General features: G+C 34.7%; 3 protein-coding genes across 5 annotated transcripts; 1 reads left to right on the top strand and 2 right to left on the bottom strand.

Annotated features, from left to right (window-relative positions):
- Positions 1 to 3,257: 3,257 nt before the first annotated feature.
- On the top strand, positions 3,258 to 5,349 carry LOC108835511 (bZIP transcription factor 29). Its single transcript, XM_018608757.2, has 4 exons — positions 3,258 to 4,417; positions 4,505 to 4,637; positions 4,727 to 4,811; positions 4,957 to 5,349. The coding sequence occupies exons 1-4, from the start codon at positions 3,510 to 3,512 to the stop codon at positions 5,169 to 5,171; spliced, it is 1,341 nt and encodes a 446-aa protein (XP_018464259.2). The 5' UTR covers positions 3,258 to 3,509; the 3' UTR covers positions 5,172 to 5,349.
- A 435-nt stretch (positions 5,350 to 5,784) lies between these two features.
- Positions 5,785 to 8,576, bottom strand: LOC108835512 (uncharacterized). Of its 2 annotated transcripts, XM_018608758.2 has the most exons (10): positions 8,244 to 8,576; positions 8,062 to 8,151; positions 7,886 to 7,948; positions 7,588 to 7,686; positions 7,456 to 7,476; positions 7,264 to 7,320; positions 6,852 to 6,935; positions 6,510 to 6,721; positions 6,206 to 6,423; positions 5,785 to 6,082 (listed from the first exon to the last, which is right to left on the bottom strand). In XM_018608758.2, the coding sequence occupies exons 1-10, from the start codon at positions 8,277 to 8,279 to the stop codon at positions 6,060 to 6,062; spliced, it is 903 nt and encodes a 300-aa protein (XP_018464260.1). In that variant the 5' UTR covers positions 8,280 to 8,576; the 3' UTR covers positions 5,785 to 6,059. The 2 variants fall into 2 exon arrangements, with proteins under 2 accessions (XP_018464260.1, XP_018464261.1); XM_018608759.2 differs by lacking the exon at positions 7,456 to 7,476 and having other exon boundaries at positions 8,244 to 8,515.
- A 255-nt stretch (positions 8,577 to 8,831) lies between these two features.
- LOC108837082 (nucleolin 2) lies at positions 8,832 to 13,202 on the bottom strand. 2 transcript variants are annotated; one of them, XM_056992537.1, is made up of 11 exons: positions 13,087 to 13,202; positions 12,907 to 13,005; positions 12,720 to 12,791; positions 12,452 to 12,511; positions 10,771 to 10,839; positions 10,561 to 10,683; positions 10,274 to 10,318; positions 9,837 to 9,920; positions 9,521 to 9,732; positions 9,186 to 9,408; positions 8,832 to 9,105 (listed from the first exon to the last, which is right to left on the bottom strand). In XM_056992537.1, the coding sequence occupies exons 1-11, from the start codon at positions 13,126 to 13,128 to the stop codon at positions 9,073 to 9,075; spliced, it is 1,062 nt and encodes a 353-aa protein (XP_056848517.1). In that variant the 5' UTR covers positions 13,129 to 13,202; the 3' UTR covers positions 8,832 to 9,072. The 2 variants fall into 2 exon arrangements, with proteins under 2 accessions (XP_056848517.1, XP_056848518.1); XM_056992538.1 differs by lacking the exon at positions 10,771 to 10,839 and having other exon boundaries at positions 13,087 to 13,149.
- Positions 13,203 to 21,252: the final 8,050 nt, after the last annotated feature.

Genomic DNA, 21,252 nt, shown 5'->3' with positions numbered 1-21,252 from the left:
CTTTTTTAATTTGTTTTTATCATATATAACCTAATATGAAAACCTAATATGAAAGTAACACTAATTACTAACCTCATAAATTCTTACTTGCGCAAGAATATTAATAAATACATGTATTAATAAGTTTCCTTATTACAAATATAGTAAACTATTCATTCTTGATATCATATTTATTACATTGCGCAACCAATTTAACGATTTGTATTTAATTAGGAACTTAATTTTATCAACTTACCTTACTAATATTGATTACTTGCATAAGTTTCGCATCATTTCATATGTATATAATTTTATGACAATACAAATTTAATATATTTCCTTAAACGGTTTCATTATTTATTATATAAATATTACTTTCGTGTCATTAATATGAGAACATTCACTTCCAAGTAAAAAAATGTAAGGTAAGTTAATAAAAATATTTATGATACCAAGTTGCACCATATTATTATTTTATTTATTATCTTTAAAAAAAGCTGTACATTAATTGGCAAACTATGATTAGTTGGTAATTCACCCAAGAAAAATTCATGATAAAATATTAAACTAAGATACATTCCTATATAAATCAAAATTGTGGTAGTTAAAAGATAATCGGTGAATTAAAAGAATGTTTACATTTTTATATTTTTCAAAAAAAAACGTTTATGATAAGGGGGAGAGAGAGAGAGCGAGATTTAGTGTTTTGGGTATACCCAAGGGTTTACAGTTTAGTGTTTAGGATTTATCCAAGGGTTTAGGGTATATCCAAGAAATTAGAGTTTAGTGTTTGGATTTTTACCCAAGGGTTTAAGCTTTGTCCAAGGGTTTACGGAATAGTGTTTAGTGTTTACGATGAGTGAGAGAGAGAGAGAGGGAGAGAGAAAGAGAGAGAGAGAGAGAGAGAGAGAGAGAGAGAGAGAGAGAGAGAGAGAGAGAGAGAGAGAGAGAGAGAGAGAGAGAGAGAGAGAGAGAGAGAGAGAGAGAGAGAGAGATTTAGTGTTTTGGGTATACCCAAGAGTTTACAGTTTAGTGTTTAAGATTTATCCAAGGGTTTAGGGTATATCTAAGAATTTAGAGTTTAGTGTTTGGATTTTTACCCAAGGGTTTAAGCTTTGTCCAATGGTAGAGGCTATAGTGTTTAGTGTTTATGATTTTACTCTTTTGTGAGGGTTTTAAAATTGTTAAAAAAAATTATCTTTTGGCAGCTACTAATATTTTTCATTTATTTTAAAAACTTAACACAAATTATTATTATTTTTTTATTGTCTTTAAAAAAGTTATACATTATTTGGCAAACTATGATTAGTTGGTAATTCACCCATGAAAAATTCATGATAAAATATTAAACTAGGAAACATTCCTCTATAAATCAAAATCGTGGTAGTTAAAAGATAATCGGTGAATTAAAAGAATGTTTACATTTTTATATTTTTCAAAAAAAAAGGTTTACGATGAGGGGGAGAGAGAGAGAGATTTAGTGTTTTGGGTATACCCAAGGATTTACAGTTTAGTGTTTAGGATTTACCCAAGGGTTTAGAGTATATCCAAGAATTTAGGGTTTAGGGTATATCCAAGAATTTAGGGTTTAGTGTTTGGATTTTTACCCAAGAGTTTTAAGCTTTGTCCAAGGGTTTAGGGTATAGTGTTTAATGTTTATGATTTACTCTTTTGTGACAGTTTTAATTTTTTTTAAAATATTCATCTTTTGGCAGCTACTAATATTTTCATTTATTTTAAAAACTTAACACAAATTATTATTATTTTATTTATTATCTTTAAAAAAAGCTGTACATTAATTGGCAAACTATAATTAGTTGGTAATTCACCCAAGAAAATTCATGATAAAATATTAAACTAGGAAACATTCCCATATAAATCAAAATTGTGGTAGTTAAAAGATAATCAGTGAATTAAAAGAATTACATTTTTATATTTTTCAAAAAAAAAAAAGGTTTACGATGAGGGGAAGAGAGAGAAGGAGAGAGAGAGAGAGAGAGAGAGAGAGAGAGAGAGAGAGAGAGAGAGAGAGAGAGAGAGAGATTTTGTGTATTGGGTATACCCAAGGGTTTACAGTTTAGTGTTTAGGATTTATCCAAATGTTTAGGGTATATCCAAGAATTTAGAGTTTAGTGTTTGGATTTTTACCCAAGTGTTTAAGCTTTGTCCAAGGGTTTAAGGTATAGTGTTTAGTGTTTATGATTTACTCTTTTGTGAAGGTTTTAAAACTGTTAAAAAAAATTCATCTTTTGGGAGCTACTAATATTTTTTATTTATTTTAAAAAACTTAACACAAATTATTATTATTTTATTTATTATCTTTAAAAAAAGTTGTACATTAATTGGCAAAATAGGAAACAGTTGGTAATTCACCCAAGAAAAATTCATGATAAAATATTAAACTAGGAAACATTCCTATATAAATCAAAATTGTGGTAGTTAAAAAAATAATCGGTGAATTAAAAGAATGTTAATATTTTTATATTTTTCAAAAAAAAAGGTTTACGATGAGAGGGAGAGAGAGAGAGATTTAGTGTTTAACCTGCGGGTCCCGCGGGTTGACGGGACGGACGGGGTGGGTCGATCCGCAGACCCAGCTCTACCCGTATAATTTGAATCTGTACAATGCCCGCACAGGGTGCGGGCCGGCCACCTAGTAAATATTATTTGCAAATTCTAACATAAACACACACACAATAAAAATATAAAATAATATAAATATATATATAACACGTTGAAAAGAAAATAAAAGAAAACAATTTTAAGAATAATCTACTGTAAAAAGGTAAATTTAGTAAGGAAATAAGATAATCCACTTAAGTATATAAAACTAAACAACAATATGTTAATTTATTTACAGGTTTATTTCTTTTCTACTAGCAAAAATATTTTTTTTTAAAGAATCTCACGGTTTTTTATGGTTCATCCAACTCCAGAAAATCATAAGAAATGATGTAATGCTACATTCAATTTTTAATATATATAATTAAAACATAGATTATTTAACAAAAGAAAATCATTTAAATATTTTAGCAAAAAGAAAAAAAATCATATTTTAATAAATAACAAGTAATATCTATTTTAAAAATCCATAACTATTTTCTGATAATATATATGGTTTATTTAGTCAACATATAAAAATTTAACTTATATGTATATTTAAAAATAATAACAATTTATGTTAAATATTTAATCTAACTATTTAAATTATTTGTTAATTTGTATCCCGCCCGTAGGGCGGGTCGGTCCTAGTAAATAAATAAAAAATAAAGGCGTTTGAGAAAATCGCGGAGGAAGAAAAGAAAGGGAAGACAAATTGGCCCTGAGATTTTCCAAATTTCTAGAGAGAGAAAGGAAGATTTAGTTTACTTCAACGATGTCTTTTTTGTTTATTACTAAAATTTTATCGCCATTTACGCCATTGATTGATTGATTCAAAGCTAAAGTGCGTTGAAGCAGAGAGAGGTATCAACTTACATTTTGCTCATTCACTGTCATTCATTAACCGTCGGATCTTGAAGAAAAAGGAAATGGGTGATACAGACAGTGATATGATCCGCACATCGATTCCGAAACAGCCTCATCAGCTCGAACTAAACCCCAATCACATCCAGTTCTCCAGCGACAGTACCAGACGAGTCGGTGTCCCTCCCACTTCCCCCTACTCTCAGATCCCCACGACCAGACCACAACAACCTCAGGGAGGTGCTCACTCACGGTCACGGTCAATGTCACAGCCTTCCTCTTTCTTCTCCTTCGATTCCTTGCCTCCGCTAAGCCCTTCTCCCTTCTCCTTTAACAACAACACTTCTTCTCCGCTCTTGTTGCCTCCGTCATCACCGTTCACGAGATGCAACTCAGACTCTTCTTCTTCTTCTAGAGTCGTTCTGCCTCCGAGAAAGTCTCACAGACGCTCCAACAGCGACATCCACATCCCCACTTGCTTTAACTCTCCGATCCCTCCTTTCGTCAAGAGAGAAGACATGGATGATGATCTCTTCTCGGCGTATATGAATCTCGAAAACATCGACGCCTTGAACTCCTCCGAAGCTGATGATGATAATAATGATAACAGCAAGAACGGCGAGAGCAGTAGAGCAAGCGGGACGACCAAGACTAGCGACGACACAGAGGAGGGAGAGAGCAGCAGTGTTAATTACGAGAGTGATCGTAACAATACCTTGAAGAGAAGAGCTGATGGAGGAGGAGGAGGAGGAGGAGGAGGAGGAGACGTTGCTCCTACGACAAGACATTACAGGAGCGTTTCGGTGGACAGCTGTTTCATGGAGAAACTGTCTTTCGGTGAAGAAGTCTCTCCTACCAACTCTGTTAGCATCGAGTTTAAGAAGGGTGAGTTCACTGCGGCGGAGATGAAGAAGATCATGGCTAATGATAAACTAGCCGAGATGGCCATGTCCGACCCTAAGCGTGTCAAAAGGTATATATATATATATCGACTGTCTATAGTTTAATCAGAAGGGTTTGAACGTTCGTTTATGCGGCTTGATCATCTGTTTCTTTTCAGGATATTGGCGAACCGACAGTCTGCAGCGAGGTCAAAGGAGAGGAAGATGCGGTACATTGTGGAATTGGAACATAAAGTGCAGACTCTTCAGACCGAGGCTACTACATTGTCTGCTCAGTTCACGCTTTTGCAGGTTCCTTAGTCTCTCTCTTCTACCAATATTATAACAAGCGTCTATATATATATATTTTAACCTATCTTAGTTGCTTCGTTGATCCACAGAGAGATATGATGGTATTGACAAACCAGAACAATGAGCTCAAGTTTCGTCTTCAAGCTATGGAGCAGCAAGCTCAGCTTCGCGATGGTATGTATTTATCTTGATATATAGGTACTAAATCTCTATTATTTTTTTTTTTTGTATTCGAAGCTTAGTGGAACAACTACTAAAGTCATATATGTTTCCCTTAAGTAGTGTGAGAAAATGATTTGTTTTTTTTTGTCCGGGGCAGCTTTGAATGAAGCACTGAGTGGGGAAGTCCAGAGACTGAAACTGGCAATTGGTGAGACCAGCCACAACGAAGCTGATAGATCAAAGATGCAATCACTCAACGCCGACATGTTCCAGCAACTCAACATCAGCCAGTTAACACAGCAGCCACAGCCACAGTCTCAGCAGAACCAGAATGGAACCATGTCACCAAAACCTGAATCAAATGAATTATAGTGCAGATAAGTTGTTCAGTTGGTGGCTGGATCAAAGGGACTTGGAGTCTTTAGTTTTCACGTTACATATCAATCAATCAAGCATTATATTTTTATTTATTTATGTGCAGTCTGTTGGAATTACATATATCATATTATATGGCGCAAGTTCAGAAAAATTAATTTTACAGTATTTTTTATTTTAGAAAGATAGTGAAAACGATTCTCAATGCATGGTAGACAGAATATGGTTGCAATGGAGGCCCAAGGGGTTTGGATTATGTCTCTTGTTGTTTGTTACCGTCTATCTTTTTATCTGGAAACTGTAGTTAACGGCCGGGTCTCCCTTTGTGCCTGGTAAAAAGCATTCAAGAATATTCTCATTTCCTTCCAAAACGCCATTTAACTCGTCGCTTGGTTACCGTCGGCTCTAGATACATTAGCTAAAACCTTAGCTGCATTTTCGTGTACCTTCTAATATATTTTATTAAGATTTTCTTTATTAATTTATATATTATTTCACAATTTTAATATTATTAAAATAAACATAATTTGTATCTCTTAAAATTTAAACTGTCAAAATTTATCTAAAAAGAATATGATACGAAAAATTGGCAATATAGTATTTAGTAGTATTTACTAATTTTGCTTTTATTGTATATTATAAAGTTTTCATAACCCTCGTCATTTTTCAATGTTATACATACTAACTTCATTGAAAAGAAAGAAGATAAATACTAGTATTATAAAAGAAAAGAAAAGAAAAATTCAACATTAGATTAAACATAAATTATGAAACTAAATAAAACGAACGATTCCCATAAAACAAGTTATGTTGGAACACAGAAATTTATGCAAGCATGATGTAGTTGGTTGGCAACACTTCTTGATCTTGGTAGGGAGACTCTGACTAGCCGCTGCTTCTATTGATCTCTGCAATATCAAAAGGGAAAAATCAGAACAAATTAAAAAGGAGTAATCAATATTATCAAGATTCAAAAATAAATAATAGTTTAAAAAAAAGATTCAAAAATAAAGAAAAAGAAATTGATGTACCTGGTGAGGGGATTAGTATTGTCGGAAAACTATAGAAGTCTTCCATACGGCGCTTCAACAAAACACGACGACACCGGTTACAACCAAGGCGGCCAGTGTAGCCATGGTATTCGCTTCTATTTATAGCCATTGTAACCTCAAGCCTCATCCCTCCCAAGTAACTTCCATCAAGTGTTAAGGCCTTCTCTTCATCCTTTACCATATTAATAAAAGCAAATCTGAATGGAAAAAAAAAACAAGAGTAACTATTTCGTATGAATATAACTTAACAAAATTGTCAGAAACTTAGAGGAAAGTGACAAACCCCATGGGAGAACCGGTTTTACAATGAAAGGGGATAGCAACCTCGCAGACCTCTCCGCAAGAACTGAAGTGTTTTATTAATGTGCTCCTGATCTCATCCCTAGGGAAGGAACAATCAAATCCCCTAACGAAAATGCTTCTCTTGTGTTCGATAAACGCTTCTTTAGATTCGTAAAGACACTCGAACACCTTTTCCTCCGGAGTTTCTTTCTCCTATAAACAGATTAATATACTAAAATTTTTGACCCCGAAAACCCGAAACCGAATAGACCCGAACCAAACTCAAACGGGTACCCGAACATCCACTCTTACCGTTAGAGAGAGACCCGTAAAACACACATACCTTGTCTAGTAGATCAGAAGTCTTCTTCAATTTTTGGACAATTTCAGTCATCTCGTTCAGACGATCACTTAATCCATCTATTATCTGACAATATATGATTGGAAAAGTAGAGAACATGAGTATAGCTAGCAGCAAAAAAAAATTAATTATACGATTTATTCGTTTTAGAAAATGCATATCTTGTTGGTTTTCATACAAAAGTGGTTTGTGAGACCGGCAATAATGCTTGCTAAACTTATACTATCATTTCATCTTGATTACTCACTCAACTTCAAGGAATGAAACAGAGTCAGAATACAGTAAATAAGATTCAATCAAAAATTCAAGAGGGAGGTAAAACAAGCTCATTATTTTCATCAAAAAAGGAATCAGGAATCAGGAATCAGATATGCAAAGCAATTACAACTCTCACCTTCTTTAGGTTCTTGTTGGATTCTACTTCCAAAGGAGGCTCGTTGGTTATCTCAACCTACGGAATCACAAAAACAAAACAAAGTCCAGTCAAACTTGTGAATGAAACCTAAATTTTATTTTAGAAACGAAAATAGTTTCAAAAAGTTACAAAAATAACGAAAGAGTTAAATAAGAAGTACAAAGGGATAACTAATAAGGTGTCTTGATCAACCTGAAAATTACAACAATAACGAAAGAGTTAAATAAGAAGTACAGAGGGATAAAAGAATCTTAAGGATCTATGAGTGATGAAGCATATCAGGACAAGAAGTTTAAATCCGACCTTCCTTTGCTTTTTCCCCCGCTTCTTGCCCTTTTGCTGGTTTTTGGTCGTTTCTAATATCTCCAAATCATCCACCACTATTTCCGGGGTTGTCACAACCTAACAAAACAGAAACAGAAAGACCAGTAAAACAATATGTATCTGTATACATATGCTAAAAATATATACAACCCGTTCTAGAATGTTTTATAAGTAAAGCTAAGAAGTTCATATTCATTAAAAAAAGTAATAATGGAACCTGTTGAAATATGATATGCAAACTATAATAAATTATGAGGACAAGAAGTTTAAATCAGACCTTCTTTTTACGCAACTTGTGTTTCTGCAGCTTCATAGGCTTCAATAAGGCATCTTGATCAACCTGAAAATTACAACAACAATGAAAAATCCATAAGATGTACATAGGGATAGATGAGTCTTAAAGTATCTATAAGAGTTGGAGCAAGATATAGGGACAAGAAGTTTAAATCCGACATTCTTCCACTGCTTCTTGTCCTTTTGCTGGTTTTTGGGAGTTCCTATGATCTCTGAATCACATAACCCTATCCTCGGGGTTGTTTCAACCTAACAAAACAGAAACAAAATTCCATTCACAAGTGGTTCACGACCTGTTTACAGAAAAAAAAAGAAGACAAAAAGACGAAATAAGATTATACATGGGATTGCTGGTGAATGTTCCTCTTTTTGTCCATGGATAAGTTGAGATTGAAACAGAAAATCAACTTCTAGGTTTTCAATAGGTTGAGAGGCAAAAAGCACTGAGTTTAGATTCAAATATCCGATTTGGATGAAAACGAAGAGCAACTAGCTGCTAACTTATCGCATGAACCCCACGTGAATGAAATAAAATTATCTTGGTCACTAATAGAAATTAGGGATGTTAAAAACCTCAAAACTGCATTTATCCTGGTTTTTGTGGGTTTCTCTCTTAATGATTAGGATTTTGGGCTTCTAAATAAGTGTATTCTTTGTGGGCACGACTCATTACGCCATTCTTTTCGACTTCTTGAGTGAGAACGCAAATACAACTTCAAGAGGAAAAAATATTCACAAATTAAAGAGAAGTTAGTTTCTTATCAATATTCAAGGAAACAAAAAGTATGTATCTAGAGAGATTCATAGTGGGAACCTTATAAAAGCCAAAACAATAATTTTGGATAAGAATATTCATATTATCAATTTTAGTCTAAGTTTGTAATTTAGTTAAGTTTATGCTAAACAGTGAAAATAAGAAAGAAAAAGACTAGATAAAAAAAATTTCATCATTAAATATTTAAGCTTAAATTATGAAACTAGATAGCATAGATCCCAAAATACAAAAAAACTAAAGTATTTTTGAAAACCAAAAGACTTGGATACAAAAAGAAGTTTCATCACTACATATTTAGGCATAAATTATGAAAAATAAATAGCATGAATCCCATAACAGAACCACTTTGAGAACACACGAAATTTGTTGTATTGGAACAACAAAACAACCCCTTGTTAGGGACACCTAGTTACAGGTACGCATGTCATCTGCAATTTCAAGAAGAAAACAAATGATCAGAAATTAATAAACAAATTAAAGTCTTACCAAGTTTGAATAAAATGTGTACCTGAGAGGACAATCTATTTCTGCTGTAAAACTGCTCAAACCTCTGTTTCTTGATGTGCGTGGACAACGCAATACCACAACGTTCACAACCGTTGTGGTTAGTAAAAACATAGTATTCCTCTCTCTTTATAGCCATCTTGACCGTAAGCCTCAGTCCATCCAAGTAACTTCCATCGAGTGTTAAAGCCTTATCGTAATCTTTTATCATATTGATGAAGGCAAATCTGAAACAAACAGAGAGAGAGAGAGAGAGAGAGAGAGAGAGAGAGAGTAAATCCTATAAGCGTTTGCATTTAACTTTAAATTGTTAGAAACAAGAGGAAAGAAGAGACAAACCCCATGGGAACACCGGTTTGGCAATGAAAGGGAATAAAAACCGTTGATACCTCTCCACAAGGACTGAAGTGTTTTATCAATGCGCTCTTGATATCACCCCTAGGAGGGGAACACCTGAATCCCTCAACGAAAACGGTTTTCTGGTGGTTACGAAACGCATCTTCAGATTCGAAACAGCACTCAACCACCTTTTTCTTTGGAGTTTCTTTCTCCTATATATAGGAACAATGGTTTAAATTAAATAAATAGAGTGTAAAGGTACCATTCCTTAACATACACTAGCTTAAATAAACAATTAGAGTACGGTGAGACACACCTTCTCAAGTAGATCTGAAGTCTCCTTTAGTTTTTGGACAATTTCAGTCATCTCGTTTAGACGATCACTTAATCCATCTATTATCTGACAATATATAATTATAATGAGTATAGCTAGCAGCAAAAACTAATTACAAGCTTTATTCGCTCCGAAAATGATTTATTGCAACACTTAAGAGAAAAAGTAGCAGAAAATGCATATGGTAAATGAATCTCAACTGTGTACAAAGCGTAATGAATTTTTGGTTTTCATTGTGAGTCTGGCAATTATGATTGCCGAACTTAAATTATAATATTATCTTGATTACTATCTCAAATTCGAGGAATGAAACAGAAAATTAGATTCAATCAAAAAGGAATCATGAACCAGATATGAAAAGCAACTACAACAGCTAAGCAAATTATATTTTTATAAATAAAAAAAAGTTTAAAGTTTACCTTCTTTAGGTTCTTGTTCGATTCTGGCTCTTGGATTATCTCAACCTACAGGAATTACAAAAACAGAAACAAAGTCCAGTCAAAATTGTGAATGGAACTTAATTTTTAAGTTTAGAAAAGAAAATAGTCTCAAAATTATATGGAAAGGATACGGACAAATTAATCTCAAGCTTGTTGAAATAAACCTCAATCTACAATAAATCTCAAGCTAGTTGAAATAAATCTCAAGGATACTGACATGCAACTACAGTAACAACAATCCTACGATGAAGATAAATAAACCTCACCTTCTTTAGGTTCTTCTTGGATTCAATCTTGTTTTGCTTCTTCCGCTTCTTGGCCTTCTGCTGATTCTTTGGCGTTACTAAGATTTCTGAATCACCCAAACTTATCTCCGGGGTTATTTCAACCTAACAAAAAAAAAAAAGGTCCAGTCAAAATTGGTTCGAGACTGTGTACACAAAGAAGCAAAACGTGAACAAGAGGAAAAAGATTACACCGGATTCGTGGCGTCTCTTCATCTTTTTGCCCATTGACAAGTCTAGATGTAAAGAGAAGAGCGACGGCTATGGGATAGAAACAAAGGAGAAAAGAGGCAAAAACCCTACTCCATTTAACCTGGTCTTTGCACTTCCAGAATAAATGTTTTCACTCAAGCAATAACGGGCCGGAATCCCCATTATAAGTTTCACAATTTAAAGCCCAGTAGACTAGAACCAATTGCTCCAATGCCCTTATATCTCATAGTGTAATCTTTAATGGGCTCGGTTTTTGTTTTAATTTTATATAGCAAACGAAAATTCATAAAATTAAACTGAAAATGTGAATACTTTTTATTTGATTTATAGAATTTGATAAAAATATTTCAAAAATAAAAAAATGGTCTCTCCAAAATTTCACGAAAATCATCAAAATATAATTAAAAACGATTTTAAAAACTTTTTTTCCAAATTTAAAGGTATAAAATTTAAATCTTTGCCCATGGGTTCATTAATCTATAGGAAGGTTAGGGTTTAGTTTGATGAGAGGGAAAGATTTGATTTGAGATTTTGGGTTTTGATTATAAAAGGAATTATGAAATAGGGGTATAAGAGCTCTACCGATCCATAGAAGATTGACTCTAGAGAAATAGGGGCAGTGAAGCTCATGGTCCGTCTTAAGAACCAGCTAGATTTTGACCCGCCCTTTTTAAGGGCGGATATATTTTTTGTTGGAAAATTATTTTACTTAATAAAAATTATGATTTTTGATAAATGATATATTTTAACTTTTTAATGAATTTGTCTTACATTTACTTATATGACTTATTTTTGTTATTTTCAATATGACTAAATTTTAGAAGACTATAAATAATTCTAACCCGTAATATGATTTTATTTATTTAAACCGAAGTTAAACTTATTTTACACTGATTTTTTAATTTAAATAAAATATTTTATATCTTCAACACTCTTGTATTGAAAAATTCATTTGTGAGTTTCAAAATATTTTCTATAATTTTATTAAATTTAGTTTATGTGATTTAGTTTTTATTTTAAATGAAACTATTTTTAAGGAGTTGAGATCATTTAGACCCGTATTATGTTTTTGTTGATTTAATCATTTGTCATTTTAACTTGATTTTATTTTGACGTTTCATTTAATAAAAAATTTCAAATAATTAATAATTTGAAATATTTTTGGAAATATATGGTGAAAATATTTAGGAAACAAAATTTTCAAAAAGGGTAAGAACTGAATTATATTAAATACTCTTTAATGTAATTGCAAAATAATAATTTTTGATTGGTTACAAATAATGCTGGGAAAAAGGTACAGTCAATTTTTGTAATAAATTAAAAATTTCAAATTAAAAATTTGAAAGGCAAATTCATAAACAGTCATCTGCTTTAATAGTATAGATTTATTAAAATATTTATTAAAGTTCAGTGAGATACTGAGATTGTTACATAAATATAGTTAGAGTTATTTAAATTATCTTATTAGTTTTTGAATATATGAAGATATATAGTTTCTAATTTCTTTATTTTTTCTAAAATAAGTTTTTGAATATATGAAGACATATTCAGTGCAGTCATTTTGTCTTAATCAATTTCTAGGAAAAAAAATAGTTAACATAGTAATAAACAGAATAGTATGATAGATTAAATAAATTTTAAATGAGGGATGACTTATTACCTTCTTGAGCTTCTTAGGATCATCAGAATCTATCTCTGAAGGCTCTGTGGTTGTCACAACCTAAGCAGAATCAAAAAGACCAATCGAAAATGTGAAGAAATCACTAATATACAGAGGCTAAAATATATATACAAATCGATTTAGAAAGATTCACTAAGTAAAGCAAATAAGCAAATATTTTTTTAAAATATATATACAAATCGATTTTGAAATACGCAAACAATAACAGCTAAGTCAATAAGTCTTAGGACAAGAATTTAAATCAGACCTTCTTCTGCTTCTTCCTACGCAACTTGTGTTTCTGCAGCTTTTTAGACTTCAATAAGGTGTCTTGATCAACCTAAAAATTACAAAAATAACAAAAGAGTTAAATAAGAAATACAGAGGGATAAAAGAATCTTAAGGATCTATAAGAGATGAAGCAAAAGTATCGGGACAAGAAGTTCAATTCCGACCTTCTTTTGCTTCTTCCGCCGCTTCTTGTCCTTTTGCTGGTTTTTGGGCGTTCCTAATATCTCTGAATCACCCAACGCTATTTCCGGGGTTGCTACAACCTAACAAAACAGAAACAAAAAGAAAAAAATAGTCACAAGTGATTCAAGACTGTCTAAAGAAGAAAGCCCTTAGAAGATTACCTTGGAATTGGATTCCTCGCGGTTGTCTTTCTTTTCGTCCATTGAGAGAAGTTGCGATGAAAGCGAGGAACGACGACTGCTAGGTCATTATAGATACTAGTTTCATAGCCCCCGCGCAGGCGTGGGGCCGGGAATATTATCGACACGTCAAGTATTTTTATGTACGTGATTTCGTTATTTGAATAGGTTGTTGAATATTTACGGAATTTTGTATTATTATTATTTCTGGAATTGTAAGTAATGAAAAAATGAATTCCGAGTTTGAATCTTGAAAGTTTTTTTTTATTATTAGCCCGTATTGGTTCATAAATTACTTGTCCGACACACTGGACAACTTATGTTTATACGAAACCAATGATCAATGCAAAAAAATGAAATTTATGGTCGCATCTGAGGGTTAAAATATTGGTTACATTGGTGTAGCTCTCAAAGCAGATGGAGCATACATGGTTTTCCTCTTCAGTTGTAGAGGGTCTATCAGTTCCTTCTAGATCTGTGATGATCAGATCTACGTCAAGTCTTACGGTTGCATTTAGATTGTAGTCTGTGATGGTTAAAGTAACTTCAAGATCTTGAGGTATAATATTATTGTTTTCTCTTAGTAATCTCATCACATATTAGTAAGTCTCTTCAATTAGGAACGTTGAGTCGGGATGATGAATATCATATGAAATCCAATGACTCAGGAACCAACTCATTGTAATTACATCTATTGTCAAAAATTCTTGGTACCTGGATATAGATGACCAATTGTTGTGTGTTCGGTCTGTGTATATATACTTGGTGTGAGAGTCGATGGGTAAGTAGTGGATTGTTGTTCATGTTGTGTCTGCTGTGAAAGCTTATCACAATATACATTTGTTTTATAGGTGATTATGAATTGTTGTTTTTTTGCCTATTTATTTTTACGTTTGTTTATATATTGTATTTATTAGTGAAACTTCTAAAAAATTAAACTTGTAATTTGGAAAATTTGTTAGACTAAAATATTATTTTTTTTTAAATGCATTATATGATGGGCTTATTGCAAAAGTGACTCAAAACTTGAATTCAAACAGAAAACTAACCTTTTCTTTTGACTCATTTTTTTTTTGAGTTTTTAACCCCACATCTGCATTTTATCTACGAAAATGCCATTAACCCTTTTTTTTTTTTTTTTCGAAAATGGCTTCTTTACTGTCTCAACCTCATTTTCTTCAAGTATTTACAATATTGCCACTGCCATGAATAGTGGGAACAACCTTGTACGAACTGTTTGGAGCTTTTAATGCCCTTTAATGCACGTAAATCTCTTTACACTCTCTCTGTTTCAATTGTTATGAACTAAAAACAACATTTCTTTCACTTTCTCTCCATATTCATCCAAAAAACTGAAGCTTTTGATTCAAAATTGTTTGGAGCCATATTTCTTTCGTTTTGACTTACGGTTGCTTTCGTTTGAGGTTCTGGGTGGTTGGAGAAGACCCTGTGTGCAAACAAAGTCATCTCACCTAGTTGAAGGTACGAATTTGAATTTTTTTCAAAATCTGTTCGCGTAGAAGACTTACAAGTAAGTCATCTGTATGTAGAAGACTTACTGATGAGTCTTCTGGTCAAACGGACGACTTAAACTAAGTCGTCCAGCTTTGTTTGGTGAAAAAAAACAGTCCAGACGACTTATATATAAGTCGTCTACGAGAAACAGGCTAGTTTTGCATTTGACCGAATCGTGTCAGATCTTTGACTATTTCTGGACGACTTATAATTCAGTCGTCTCTCGGAAAGTTAAAATTTCAATATTTTATTAAACTAGACGACTTACGTGTAAGTCGTCTTAGGTTAGTTTTGTAGTTGAAAAATAAAACTTCATAATTTAATTTTTACCAGACGACATAATATAAAGTCGTCCCGTCAGAAGACTTAATTTAAAGTCGTCCGGGGAAAGCAAAGTCGTCCAGAATTTTTCCCAATTAAGTCGTCCAAACCTTGCTTATCCCGGACGACCTTAAATTAAGTCGTCTAGCTGGACGACTTTTAGTTAAGTCGTCTGGAGAAAGTTAAATTTCAAGTTTTATTTTTCAATTACAAAACTAACCTGGGACGACTTACGTGTAAGTCGTCTAGTTTGAATAAAATATTGAAATTTTTACTTTCCAGAGACGACTGATTTATAAGTCGTCCAGAAATAGTCAAAGATCTGACACGATTCGGTCAAATGCAAAACTAGCCCGTTTTTCGTAGACGACTTATATATAAGTCGTCTGAATTTTTTTTTTTAACAAACAAAGCCGGACGACTTAGAATTAAGTCGTCCCTTTTAATTTTCAATTGCAAAAGTGACCTCTTTAGACGACTTACCTTTAAGTCTTCTGGACGACTTAAATCTAAGTCGTCTGCGATAATGTTTGTTGAACTTCTTCATTTTCTCTATGTTTACTAATGTGTTTTATTTTGAATATTTGCAGATGATTTTTAAGTTACATGCAGTGTATGGAGAATGGTTGTTGAGAGATTTCCGTTGGGATTTTGTGGTTGATGATCTCAAAGGAGCAAGATTGTTTTTATTGAATGAAGATTCAACACATGCTGAACTTGTTGCAATGGCTCAAGAAGATTATAACCTGGACATGAGATCAGTGACTGTGGAGATTAGCTACTCATTACCAGCAGAAATGATGATGACTCCAAGCAGTCCTCCCATTCATGTTACAAGTGATAGACAAGTTCGAAACTTGCTCGAGATACTCAAAACGCATAGAGTATGTCTTTGTGTATCAAGCCGCAGCAAGGTGGAAACGGTTTCAGAGAAAAGAGAAGAAGCTGGTGATAATGATGAAGCTGGTGAATGGGAAGAAGATGTTGGTGATAATGATGAAGCTGGTGAATGGGAAGAAGATGTTGGTGATAATGATGAGGCTGATGAATGTTTTGAAGATGTTGGTGATAATGAGTCTGTTGAAGATGAAAATCAAGATGGGGAGGAGGAAAATGGGGAGGAGGAAAATGGGGAGGAGGATGCTGATAACACTATTGTTGGTGAAACGGATCAGAATGGTGGGGATTACAGTCTTTATGGAAAGGTTCTAGATGAGGACGAGGAAGATGATGATAATATTTGTTTTGAAGAAATTGAAAAGACATATGCTAAGACAAATGCTATTGAAGGAGGAAAATCGGATTGTACCAGCATCTATGTCAACCAGAGTTTTGTTAGCAAGGATGCACTGCTTTCAGAGCTGCGGTTGACAGCAGTGAGGGGTAGGTTTTCTTTCAGAATATACAAATCAACAAAAACTCTCCTTGTGGCAATATGTCGGGTTAGCGGTTGTGGATGGAAGATCAGAGCGAGTGTGAAACATGGGTCAAACACGTTTTGGGTAACAAAGTATGTGGAAAAACATTTATGCTCAATTGGAGACCGAATCGCTCAGCGGAGACACTGTACTCCAAAGTATGTTGGTAGTCTTTTCATTGATCGTGTTGGGATCATTGATGGGATAACTCCACAGCATATCACTGATGCAATGAAGAACATGTTTGGCATGACGCTTGATTACACCACTTCATACAGAGCACTGTTATATGCACAGAAATTGGTGAGAGGATCAGCAGAAGAAGGGTATTCGCGTCTGCCTTCATATCTCGAGCAAATCTCCATTGCAAATCCTGATTCTATCACGGCTATAGAACTTGATTCTGAGAAAAGATTTAAGTATCTATTTCTCTCTTTTGGAGCTTCTATCAAAGGTTTTAAGTATCAGAGAAGGGTCATTGTGGTGGATGGAACTCACATAAGTGGAAAGTATGGAGGTGTTATGTTAGTTGCAGCCGCACAAGATGGCAATTTTCAGATATTCCCATTGGCTTTTGGGATCGTGGATGCTGAAGATGAACCTTCTTGGGAATGGTTTTTCACAAAATTGGCTAGTTGTATATCTCATGACAAGCCTCTGGTGATAGTCTCTGACCGGCACGCGGCCATTAAAAGTGCGTGTGAGAAGGTGTTTCCTTGGGCAACCCGAGGAATATGTTATTATCACCTTCAAGATAACATTGTCAAAAAGTTTAAAGGGAAACATCTCATGTACTTGGTGAAAGGGGCTGCTTATGCGCACACGGTTCACGATTTTAACCGGTACATGGCTGAGATACGGAGTGCAAACCCGGAACTTGCAACGTATTTGGAGAAGGCCGACGCCAAGCTATGGTCAAGGGTTTATTGTAAGGGGAACAGGTTCAACATAAAAACAAGCAAGCATCTATATGCTGCAGCATTCATCCAAGCATTGTGGGTTCTCCTTATACCTCTGCCTCAGCACATTCATCCAAGCATCTATATGCTGCATATAAAATAATACAAGTTAGAACCTTCCAGACGACTTACAAATAAGTCGTCTGGAAGGTTTTCCAGCTGGACGACTTACAAATAAGTCGTCTGGAAGGTTTTCCAGCTGGCACGTCATCAACCTCAGAGTCCCATTTTGGCCACATTTCACTAATGTCCTTCTCAACAAAGTTGATCACGCGGGTCTGCAGTAAATAGAAGAAGAATCGAGTTAGATATTTGAAACAAAATACTAAATAGACGACTTAATTATAAGTCGTCAACTAAGTCGTCCAGCTGGACGACCTTCCAGACGACTTATTATAAGTCGTCTACTAAGTCGTCCAGCTGGACGACCTTCCAGACGACTTATAATAAGTCGTCTACTAAGTCGTCCAGCTGGAAGACCTTCCAGACGACTTATAATAAGTCGTCTACTAAGTCGTCCAGCTGGAAGACCTTCCAGACGACTTATAATAAGTCGTCTACTAAGTCGTCCAGCTGGAAGACCTTCCAGACGACTTATAATAAGTCGTCTACTAAGTCGTCCAGCTGGAAGACCTTCCGGACGACTTAATTAAGTGAAGATGGAAAGGTACCTGACTCAAGATAGCAGCTTTCATGAATCTGCGGCCTCTGCTGCCGTCGTAAGCCAGAATCGGTGGAGACGGACTGTTTGCTCTGGGTAGACCAATACTAGCACCCAATCCCGGAATAGCTTCGTACGCCCAGACCTGAAGAACTTGTATAAAGCCATCCACGGTGTAACAGCCAGTAATATCTTTGTTCCACAAAGAGTCCATCAGCACCTTAAACGCGACTCTCCCCCATGGATAATTCTCAAACCTTTCTAAATCCATCACTAGCCTTGCGAGAGTAGCTCGTGTAGCGCTTGAGAACTTTTTCCCTTCAATGAATCCAGTGAAGATGGAAAGGTACGCGAGTCGCTTGCGATCTTCCCTGGACCAATCCCCGCATCTCTTCAGTGCTGCTATTATCTGATCAGTACTTGGCCCAGCTTCCCGATGAACTCCCATCATCTCCCAGAAAGAAACCATCTGTGGGGTAACTTCACATTCTGGTGTCTCAAGGTCCTCGATGTAGTCGCAGTTTAGACCAGTGATGTTTTCAAACTCTAACAGTGAAAACCTCGCAGGTTCTGGACCAACGAGACACCACATCTCGTACTTCTTCTTAATGTCCAGCTTTAAACCGAGCAAGTGGTGAACCAGCCTTGAAGCCCAACCAAATCCCTGCTCCTTGAACTTGATGAAAACTCCCAATCTCGACTCCTTGAGCTCTTCAAATTCAGCATCAGTGAGAGCTTCCCTAAGAGCAGTATGCAACTTCGTGTTATCCGTATGATACGAAATGCTATTGTGGGGTTCTGGCTCTTCCCCTAATGTGTATAACCTACGGGGGAGTTCTGGAATATCCATCCTTTTTGTCTGCAAAATAATCAAAGACAACAATAGAAGTCAGAACACAAGCTAAATCAATCACGCCTTAATTGTTACTCCAGACGACTTAGTAGACGACTTAAATATAAGTCGTCTAGAAAGTCGTCCAACTGGACGACTTAGTTGACGACTTATATTTAAGTCGTCTGGAAAGTCTTCCAAATGGACGTACTAAGTCGTCCAGGTTGAAGACTTTCCAGACGACTTACTTACAAGTCTTCCAGTAGAAAAATTTCAAGCGGACCTGATTAGTCGCAGAAGGAGTTCGAGTACTCGTCATTGTGGTTATAGATCTGAAAAAATAAACGTGAAACGGTGAGAATGAGTAAATTGAAAGAGACAACGTTTTATGTTCATCTTTTCCACGAGTTTGATGACTTACCGGCGTTAGGGTTTACAGAGAAACGGCGCTACGGTTTACAGAGAAGAAGCGGCGGCGCTAGGGTTTAGAAGAAGCGGCGGCGCTAGGGTTTAGAAGAAACGGCGGTGCTAGCTAGTGTTTAGAGTAAGCGGCGGTGAGAACGTTGGTGAGCACGGTGGCGAGGGCGACGGTTTGTTCGGAAATAGTGGAAGCGGGGGCGCTAGGGTTTAGAGGAATCGGCGGCGCTAGGGTTAGAAGAAGCTGCGGCGACAACGGTGAGAATGAAGTGAGATAGATAGCCGACGTTGAGAACGATGGTTGTTCGGAAATAGTGGGAATTCGAATCGCCTTTGATATCGCCGGTGAGAGAGAACTGTTAGGGTTTCTGTTCGCGGAAAATGAAAAAAAAAAAAAAAAATCACCTTATATATTGGGTAAATAATCCGGTTAGCTTTAAAAGTACATTGGTAAACTTTAAGGTTTGGTCCGGTTTAGACGACTTATTCTGGCTGATAATGTACATCAGACGACCTAATATTTAGTCGTCTGGGAACAGAAGACTAAATATTAAGTCGTCCAATACCCTAAAATGAACCCCTAAACTAAAATGACTAAATTAACTTACTAACCACGTTATAAAATCAAATTATACTTCAATAGTGTTTACTATACACAGAAACGAACACGCCTAGGTAATTTTAAAAATTTTCAAAAACGGTTTTAATGCTTTCCAAAATCTAACCCTAAGAACACATACAATACTACAACATATGTTGATGAAACATAAACTAAAGAATATCATGACTCACTACTTTCACTCATCTGGGCTGAAAACAATTGAAATTTGTTATATATTAATTTATATCTCTTAAGACATATGTTAATTACATAATTCCAATTTTTCACTTATCAAAATATTTTTTACAAAATTTTTAAATTATGTTTAAGAATAACTGTCCAGACGACTTAACTTAAAGTCGTCTGGACGACTTATTTTCAAGTCGTCTGTTTACAGACGACTTGCGAGGGGTAGAAACGTAAAAAAAAATCCGTTTTTTTGTTTGTTCACAAGGAGATAGTTGTAATTTCAATAGCCTTTTAAGTTACTTTTGCCTTTGACCCAAGTTGGGGTACTCTTTTGGGTTTGACTCCAAGTTTTGAGTCACAATTGGTAATTCTCCCTTATATGATAGAAATATTTTGTGACGTGACTTAAATTTTCTTGGATAAAGTGTGGACTATTTAATAAACGGTTTTGAATTAATTGGTAATGTTTAGGTAGAATCAACGCAAGCGCGGGGATGTTGAGTGTAACTTTTTCTGTAACGGTATGTTGTGAATGATGTGCTGCAGTTGGTGGAGTATTTGTTTAAACTGTGGAGTAGTTATGGAATTGTGTTGTGTTTCTTTTTCGGTGATGAAGGAAATTGAATAACTGTTCCTCTGCTTCGACTTGTGAGTTGTCCCAATGTAGTTTTGAAATCAAGGAGTTGTTCTGTTGTTGGTGAATCACTCATCGTCTTCTTCTAAACTTTCAAAAGTGTGTTTTGTAAAAGATATCTTTTCTATTGTTTTACTATAGATGAGACAGAAAAGAGGCAATTATGATGTATGCAGTGGTATTTACTGTAACTACTATATCGTTCTTAGTTTAACTCAGTGTAATTGTATGTTCCAACTTGGTTTTTTTTACCTGGTTATTTATTCAGTGGAAAGTAGTAATGATAAATGTTCGGAGTGACTAATTGGATGTGGAGGATCTAAAGATATAACTTATTATCTGGAATCCAGATTCGGTCCAGATCGCTCTAAAAATAGGGTATCAGAAAGTTCGGATCCAAATAATAAAATGTTAGATCCGTCGAATCTGAATCCAGATATTTTGATTTTTAAGTCAAATATCCAGATCCGATTTCAAAATTTTAAATATATTAAATTTTATTAATAAATTATAGTTGATATATTATAAACTTAGTCTTGTAATATTATATTATATTTTATTTTATGTTATATAATATTATATTTTAAATTTTATAATAATA

This window comes from Raphanus sativus, chromosome 8, assembly GCF_000801105.2.
Source record: "Raphanus sativus cultivar WK10039 chromosome 8, ASM80110v3, whole genome shotgun sequence".
NCBI lineage: Eukaryota > Viridiplantae > Streptophyta > Magnoliopsida > Brassicales > Brassicaceae > Raphanus > Raphanus sativus.
This window is presented reverse-complemented; position numbering and strand designations above follow the sequence as displayed.

Excerpts from the sequence above, each read along its gene's own strand:
- LOC108835511 (XM_018608757.2), top strand. The coding sequence starts at position 3,510 with ATGGGTGATACAGACAGTGATATGATCCGCACATCGATTCCGAAACAG. Across the intron at positions 4,638-4,726 it reads CTCAGTTCACGCTTTTGCAG|AGAGATATGATGGTATTGAC; the intron begins GTTCCTTAGTCT and ends GTTGATCCACAG. Across the intron at positions 4,812-4,956 it reads GCAAGCTCAGCTTCGCGATG|CTTTGAATGAAGCACTGAGT; the intron begins GTATGTATTTAT and ends TGTCCGGGGCAG.
- LOC108837082 (XM_056992537.1), bottom strand. The coding sequence starts at position 13,128 with ATGGACGAAAAGAAAGACAACCGCGAGGAATCCAATTCCAAG. Across the intron at positions 12,512-12,719 it reads GTAGGAAGAAGCAGAAGAAG|GTTGTGACAACCACAGAGCC; the intron begins GTCTGATTTAAA and ends GATTCTGCTTAG. Across the intron at positions 9,733-9,836 it reads CTTCAGATCTACTTGAGAAG|GAGAAAGAAACTCCAAAGAA; the intron begins GTGTGTCTCACC and ends TCCTATATATAG.
- LOC108835512 (XM_018608758.2), bottom strand. The coding sequence starts at position 8,279 with ATGGACAAAAAGAGGAACATTCACCAGCAATCCCAT. Across the intron at positions 8,152-8,243 it reads ACATTCACCAGCAATCCCAT|GTTGAAACAACCCCGAGGAT; the intron begins GTATAATCTTAT and ends CTGTTTTGTTAG. Across the intron at positions 7,949-8,061 it reads ACAAGAAGCAGTGGAAGAAT|GTTGATCAAGATGCCTTATT; the intron begins GTCGGATTTAAA and ends TGTAATTTTCAG.